This window comes from Entelurus aequoreus, linkage group LG08 (assembly GCF_033978785.1).
Source record: "Entelurus aequoreus isolate RoL-2023_Sb linkage group LG08, RoL_Eaeq_v1.1, whole genome shotgun sequence".
Lineage (NCBI taxonomy): Eukaryota > Metazoa > Chordata > Actinopteri > Syngnathiformes > Syngnathidae > Entelurus > Entelurus aequoreus.
This window is the reverse complement of record NC_084738.1, coordinates 72,666,960-72,675,714: the sequence shown is the minus strand read 5'-3', so window position 1 is coordinate 72,675,714 and position 8,755 is coordinate 72,666,960. Positions and strand designations below refer to the sequence as shown.

The following is an 8,755-nucleotide window of genomic DNA, read 5'->3' as shown; positions in this document are numbered from 1 at the left end:
AGATATATATATATATATATATATATATATATATATATATATATATACATACACACACACACATATATATACATCCATCCATCCATTTTCTACCGCTTATTCCCTTCGGGGTCGCGGGGGGCGCTGGAGCCTATCTCAGCTACAATCGGGCGGAAGGCGGGGTACACCCTGGACAAGTCGCCACTTCATCACAGGGCCAACACAGATAGACAGACAACATTCACACTCACATTCACACACTAGGGCCAATTTAGTGTTGCCAATCAACCTATCCCCAGGTGCATGTCTTTGGAGGTGGGAGGGGCCTATCCCCAGGTGCATGTCTTTGGAGGTGGGAGGAAGCCGGAGTACCCGGAGGGAACCCACACAGTCACGGGGAGAACATGCAAACTCCACACAGAAAGATCCCGAGGCCGGGATTGAACTCACGACTACTCAGGACCTTCGTATTGTGAGGCAGACGCACTAACCCCTCTTCCACCGCGCTGCCCCACAGTATATACACTGTATATATATATATATATGTAAAAAAATAAAAATAAAATAAAATAAAATATATATATACTGTATATATATATATATATATATATATATATATATATATATATATATATATATATGAACAATTGTATCAATATTATCGTTTCATTTAAAATATTGTAGTATTTTATTCATATAATTGTTTATTATTGTACACAAATATTAGGTAGGTTCCAGCTGACCTGCGACCACAATGAGGAAATGGATGGACATTCACAACATTAATAATAATATGACGTCACTAAAATACACATTCACATTTTGATCAACGACAACGGTAAAACAATTAAATACTAAATATCACAATCATGAATACGACAACAAACTTTTTAATTGTAACAAATGTAAATGCTACATTTGTGTTCATTTCCATTCATTGAATTGTACAATTAAAATATCAGAAAGTATAGTAAACAAATATATTAATACAATTGTTTTTATATCTATATATATATACATGTATACATATATATATATGTATATATATATATATATATTTATTAGATAGAAGATGGTTCCGCTGGAAGTGGGCGGAGCCTCCCTCACCTGACTGTTGAGCATGCTCTGTTGCTTGAGTCTCAGGTTCTCAGGTGTGTCAGTGACGATGGTGAAGGACGTTTTAGGGTAATGCCTGCAATGTAAACAACATGTTAGTTTATTATTGTACTACTTTGTGTGTGTACTTAGTCTATTTTGGTGTCATTATTGTACTACTTTGTGTGTGTACTTAGTCTATTTTGGTGTCATTACTGTACTACTTTGTGTGTGTACTTAGTCTATTTTGGTGTCATTATTGTACTACTTTGTGTGTGTACTTAGTCTACTTTTGTGTCATTATTGTACTACTTTGTGTGTGTACTTAGTCTACTTTTGTGTCATTATTGTACTACTTTGTGTGTGTACTTAGTCTATTTTGGTGTCATTACTGTACTACTTTATGTGTGTACTTAGTCTACTTTTCTCTCATTACTGTACTACTTTGTGTGTGTACTTAGTCTATTTTGGTGTCATTACTGTACTACTTTGTGTGTGTACTTAGTCTATTTTGGTGTCATTACTGTACTACTTTGTGTGTGTACTTAGTCTATTTTGGTGTCATTACTGTACTACTTTGTGTGTGTACTTAGTCTATTTTGGTGTCATTACTGTACTACTTTGTGTGTGTACTTAGTCTACTTTTCTCTCATTACTGTACTACTTTGTGTGTGTACTTAGTCTATTTTTCTCTCATTATTGTACTACTTTGTGTGTGTACTTAGTCTATTATGGTGTCATTACTGTACTACTTTGTGTGTGTACTTAGTCTATTTTTCTCTCATTACTGTACTACTTTGTGTGTGTACTTAGTATATTTTTCTCTCATTATTGTACTACTTTGTGTGTGTACTTAGTCTATTTTGGTGTCATTACTGTACTACTTTGTGTGTGTACTTAGTCTATTTTGGTGTCATTACTGTACTACTTTGTGTGTGTACTTAGTCTATTTTTCTCTCATTACTGTACTACTTTGTGTGTGTACTTAGTATATTTTTCTCTCATTACTGTACTACTTTGTGTGTGTACTTAGTATATTTTTCTCTCATTATTGTACTACTTTGTGTGTGTACTTAGTCTATTTTGGTGTCATTACTGTACTACTTTGTGTGTGTACTTAGTCTATTTTGGTGTCATTACTGTACTACTTTGTGTGTGTACTTAGTCTATTTTGGTGTCATTACTGTACTACTTTGTGTGTGTACTTACATGCTGCAGTAAGGTCGCTTGTCGAAGCCTTTGTAGTTGTTCATGCTCAGGGCCATCTTACACACCTCACAGCTGAAACAACCTTTGTGCCAGTACTACACACACACACACACACACACACACACACACACACACACACACACACACACACACACACACACACACACACACACACACACACACACACACACACACACACACTGTGACAACGATGCCAGATGAAGTATGAACGATAAAACCTTAAATATTGTGTATATATAACTATATATATACATAAATACATACATATATATATATATATATATATATATATATATATATATATATATATATATATATATATATATATATATATATATATATATATATATATATATATATATATATGTATATATACATATATATACACATTAATACATACATACATATATATGTATATATATACATATATACACACATATATATATATATATACATATGTATATATATATAAATATATATACACCCACACACACACACCCACACACTGTGACAACAATGCCAGATGAAGTATGAAAAATAAAACCTTAAATATTGTGTATTTATAAATATATATATATATATATATATATATATATATATATATATATATATATATATATATATATATATATATATATATATATATATACACTTTAATACATACATACATATATATGTATATATGTATATATACACAAATATATGTATATATACACATATACGTTTGTATATACACACATATACATATGTATATATATAAACACACACACACACACACACACACACACACACACACACACACACACACACACACACACACACACACACACACACACACTGTGACAACGATGCCAGATGAAGTATGAACGATAAAACCTTAAATATTGTGTATATATAACTATATATATACATAAATACATATATATATATATATATATATATATATATATATATATATATATATATATATATATATATATATATATATATATATATATATATATATATATATATATATATATATATATATACATATATATACACATTAATACATACATACATATATATGTATATATATACATATATACACACATATATATATATATATATACATATGTATATATATAAATATATATACACCCACACACACACACCCACACACTGTGACAACAATGCCAGATGAAGTATGAAAAATAAAACCTTAAATATTGTGTATTTATAAATATATATATATATATATATATATATATATATATATATATATATATATATATATATATATATATATATATACACTTTAATACATACATACATATATATGTATATATGTATATATACACAAATATATGTATATATACATATACGTTTGTATATACACACATATACATATGTATATATATAAACACACACACACACACACACACACACACACACACACACACACACACACACACACACACACACACACACACACACACACACACACACACACACACACACACACACACACACACACAAATACATATATACACACACACACACACACACATATATATATATATATACACCATATTTGTTTTATTTGATCCACAATAGTGGTTAAATTTTAAACAAACTAAGCAACGTTTAAGAGAACAAGTCAGGGCAGAGTCACTAAATAGTTTACTTACCGCAATCATGGCTTCACAATTATTTTTTGCATTTTTTTCTATTGGCATTTAGCTGTTTTGCAAACAATCTGGTAATTTATTTGTATTAAGAGAAACAAAACAAAGCATTGATTTCTCCTCCAAAAATGAGCCAAAAACAAACCTAGCCTAGCATCATAGCTACACACTGGCAGCCATTTGAATTGTCCTGTTGCATTCTGGGTAAAAAAGGGTCAGTTAAAATAGCATTGATTGATTGATTGGAACTTTTATAAGTAGATTGCAAAGGAAGAGAATACATGATATGAAACAGTACAGTTTACACAGTACAGTACATATTACGTACACTAAAAGGTAACACCCCAATAAGTTGTTCATCTTGTTTAAGTCGGGGTCCACGTTAATCAATTCATGCCACAGAATCACATATCTTGTTTTTTGACGCATGGTAATGTTAGCATTTATGTTCAGCTTAGCGACACCCAAGATCGGCCCTTTGTGATAGAAAATTATGCCAGGTCACATATTCCGATCTTTATGAAATTTTGACGGCGGGCCCGCCGACTCGCGTACGCACACAGAGTCGCACCGTCCTTCACTGCTTGCAGCTGTTAGAATAATATGTATAAGTTATGACTATATATAAAAATAAAAATAAAATGATGTTGAACTCTGAGTGTAAACATAACTTGGCCGTAGGGAAATGAACTATTAACTGAAAATCGCAAGAAGAAGTTATTAGGGATAAGAAGATTCTGGGGAAGTTATGTGATAAACAGGAGGGAATGTTAGAATAATTATGTGTAAATTATCACACAACTCTTATGCTTAAAGGCCGTTGCTATAGTTATTATCAATGGTGCTGAAGTTGTACTTTTCTATCTGTGCAAAGGGACAACTTGCAATCCACGATTGCGAGTGGTCTCGTATCAGTGCTTGTGTCCAGACCCGGCCTGCTGACTGCCAAGGGCGAACATCGAGTGCCGTGACGCAGACAAAGCAGAGACACTGCGATATCACGAGTGTCAGCACATTTCCATTTCTGAAAAATCATATATTGTGTCTACTGGGGCTGCTGAAATGACCCCCCTTCCTTCAGAAGCAGCCTCAGTGATGTAACCAGGGACCTCCCGAATAAATAGAGGAGCACGTGGACTGTGCCTTAGAGCGTAGGTTGGAACTGTAACTGAGTGTACAGCCCAATACGTCTCTCCTCATTGAGCCAAATCGAACTCTGTCTCTGCATGATTCCTTGCTTCTTGTCTGTTTAATAAATGTCATCAGTGTTTGAACCTGACACAGCTTTAATGACGGATTGTTTTTTGAAGTATTTGAGCCTCTTATCGAGCTAAATAAAGCGTCAAAATATCCGAAACAGTTCCGCACCAGTGCAGATGACAATAATTCACTTCATATCAAATGTATATATTATTATATTTGCCAAGGCACACGTTCCAATACATTATCAAATGTTTTTTTTATTGATTTTTTTTGTTCCCAAAAATATTTATGGAATATTACACGGACATTTAGGACTCATTTTCATATTGATTTATTTAAGAGAAAAGTTTATTCTTCATTTAAAAAATGAAAAGAAAAAACGCACAAACGTGTAAATAATTGCTCAGAAATGGAAAAGGGGTAGGATCTAATGAGTTTCTTCCTACTCCTTTTCGTTGGACATGTTGTAAGGAGAAGATTAAAATATGCGAAATATGTCAAGATATGTGCATGTTTGAAATAAACCTAAAACAAATATTTACTGTAGCAATTTTTGTTTATTTATATTTCATATAATTTTATTCCATTCATATTAGGTCTATAAATTGTGTATCCATGTTATTTAAACCAATTAAGTTTATTATTATTATTATATTTTATTTATTTATTTAATTTTTTAATTTTTTTATTGACATCCAGCATCAGACATTCCTATCCATTACATCATATTCACATAAATCATATATCTATTATCTGCCCTAAATGTCAAAATATTTTTGTTTATGTCCCACCCATACCACCCACCTCCCCCCCCCAAAAAAGAAAGAAACAACAAAAACAAAACAAAGTAATATCTACAAATACATCGATTAAATAAACAGAAAAAAAGAAAAGAAATAATAATACATTAATAATAATAATAATCAGAAATAAAATAAATATAAACAGATACATATATATATATATATATATATATATATATATATATATATATATATATATATATATATATATATATATATATATATATATATATACATATATATATATATATATATATATATATATATATATATATATATATATATATATATACACACATACACATATATAAATATATATATACACATACACATATATAAATATAAATATATATATATATATATATATATATATATATATATATATATATATATATACACACATACACATATATAAATATATATATACACACATACACATATATAAATATAAATATATATATATATATATATATATATACACACATACACATATATAAATATATATATATATATACACACATACACATATATAAATATATATATATATATATATATATATATACACACACATACACATATATAAATATATATATATATACACACATACACATATATAATATATATATATATATATATATATATATATATATACTATATATATATATATATATATATATATATATATATATATATATATATATATATATATATATATATATATATATTAGGCTGCAACAACTAATCGATTAAATCGATTAAAATCGATTATAAAAATAGTTGCCGATTAATTTAGTCATCGATTCGTTGGATGCATGCGCAGAGGCTTTTTAAAAAAAAATAATTTATTTTTATTTTTTATTCAAATAAACCTTTATTCATAAACTGCAACATGTACAAACAGCTGAGAAACAATAATCAAAATAAGTATGGTGCCAGTATGCTGTTTTTTTCAAAAAAATACTGGAAAGGATATAAATGTAGTTTGTCTCTTTTATCCGATTATTAATCGATTAATCGAAGTAATAATCGACAGATTAATCGATTATCAAATTAATCGTTAGTTGCAGCCCTAATATATACATATATATATACACACATATAGGGAGTAATCCCTTTTTTAATTTATTTTTGTATTATTATATTTCAATGGTAACAAATCAAATAACAAAACAGTTTTTTTTCAAATTATTATCATTACCTTTCTTGGCAGACAAATGTAAGAAATATTTTATATTTATAATTCGTGCGGAGAAAAAGAGGCTACTTTGTGTACCTAATGAAGTGGCCTGGCAAAAGTTTCAGCATAAACTGATACTAGTCCAGTTCGATATTTACACATTGACTACTACTCACCTGTTTCCTCTATTACTAGTTCGTAACTAGGGTTACAACAACTTAAAAAGATAAAATAGAAAAAAAAGCTACAAAATAACACGACATCTTTCTACATCCATCTGTCATTTTTTTTCTTTTTTTGTGGAAATATTGAATGACTATTTTGATCAGGTTGATTTGAGCAGCAAGTATTTGAAATATAAATGATACATATTTGAAATATTGCAATACAATTCCTGCTTTAATTTGTACACACTTAACGTTCTTTTTCCCCCCCGCGCGGTATGACCTGTCAGACTGTGCACCGTGAAGGAGGAGAGTGTGACGTCACCTTGTCCAGGCAGTTGACTTTCTCGGTGGGATAAACTGCCTTGCTGCATCTTCCGCAGGTCGGATTCATCCTCGCTCCCGCAGGACTAAGACGACAAGTCGAGATAAGAAGAAGAAAGTCGACGATGACGACGTCGATGCGGCCACAAGTCAGCTGACCTCCTGCGAGAGCGTGGCTTTAATGCAGGCGTGACGTCACGGGGGGGCGGAGTCTGCTTGAAGCAGAGCGTCGCCTCTCTTAAACGTCACTTTTGTCATCTTAAACAGACACTGTGTCATTTCCAAGTAAAAGTGTGCTTTGTTTGGTCTCAAACGTGCTTTCAAAACAAACGCGACGAGTCAAAGTCCGCCGAGTGATTTGCTCCTCGTAATATTCCCGACTTGGTCGTAGGGGCTGCGTTGGAGCAGCCTCTGCTGGACGCTGCGAGGTACTACACGTCCTCCTCATCAAGCTGCCATTTTGTTTATATCGAACCTTGAGGTAGCAGAGCGGGATACATCATGCTTTTTTGGATTTGTCCGAATAATAATATCATATCACTATTTTTTATTGTTTAAATATTCTACGTACCTGTGGTCAGACATCATCGGGGGTATAGCTCAGTGGTAGAGCATTTGACTGCAGATCAAGAGGTCCCCGGTTCAAATCCGGGTGCCCCCTCTTTTGATTTTCTTATAAAAAAAATGCTCCAAACGTCACATACTTATTTTACGTAAAAATACCCTCTGTCGTCATAATTGATATTTTTTTTAATGGAATGTGCCCTAACCCATACTACATGAATTGTATATCGTTAGAGTAATATTTTCTTACACTTTATGAAGCATTTCTTACATATTCCTTATTTTTGCACCTTCATTTTAACAGATTATCATTTCCATAGTTAATAAAAATAAGATGGCAAATTCATGTTACACAGCCGTTATTTCCTGCCACTAAACCTGCAGAAAATTGTTCTTCTCAGCAGGCCGGCCCTAACCAATCTGGCGCCCTAGGCAAGATTTTAGGTGCCCCCCCCCCCCCCCCCCCCCCCCCCCCCCACATCGGCAGTGAAGTGTATATACTCACAAGAAACCGAATAGCTTAGTCTTTGACCTTTTTTTTTTACTTAA

At 31.5% G+C, this 8,755-nt stretch overlaps 1 protein-coding gene and 1 non-coding gene across 3 annotated transcripts in view; one reads left to right on the top strand and one right to left on the bottom strand.

Annotated features, from left to right (window-relative positions):
- LOC133655213 (LIM and SH3 domain protein 1-like) overlaps window positions 1-7,826 on the bottom strand; it is a 24,528-nt gene extending 16,702 nt beyond the window's left edge. The window contains exons 1-3 of one of the 2 annotated variants that reach the window (XM_062055180.1): window positions 7,644-7,826; window positions 2,284-2,378; window positions 1,087-1,171 (exon numbers count right to left, since the gene is read on the bottom strand). In XM_062055180.1, the coding sequence (XP_061911164.1) occupies window positions 1,087-1,171; window positions 2,284-2,378; window positions 7,644-7,712 (249 nt within the window). In that variant the 5' untranslated portion in view covers window positions 7,713-7,826. The remainder of the gene's footprint in view (window positions 1-1,086; window positions 1,172-2,283; window positions 2,379-7,643) is intronic. The other variant, XM_062055179.1, reaches the window with a different exon arrangement.
- Window positions 7,827-8,231: 405 nt separating this feature from the next.
- trnac-gca (transfer RNA cysteine (anticodon GCA)) lies at window positions 8,232-8,303 on the top strand. Its single transcript has one exon. It is a non-coding gene; the product is annotated as a tRNA-Cys (tRNA).
- The last annotated feature ends 452 nt before the right edge of the window (window positions 8,304-8,755 follow it).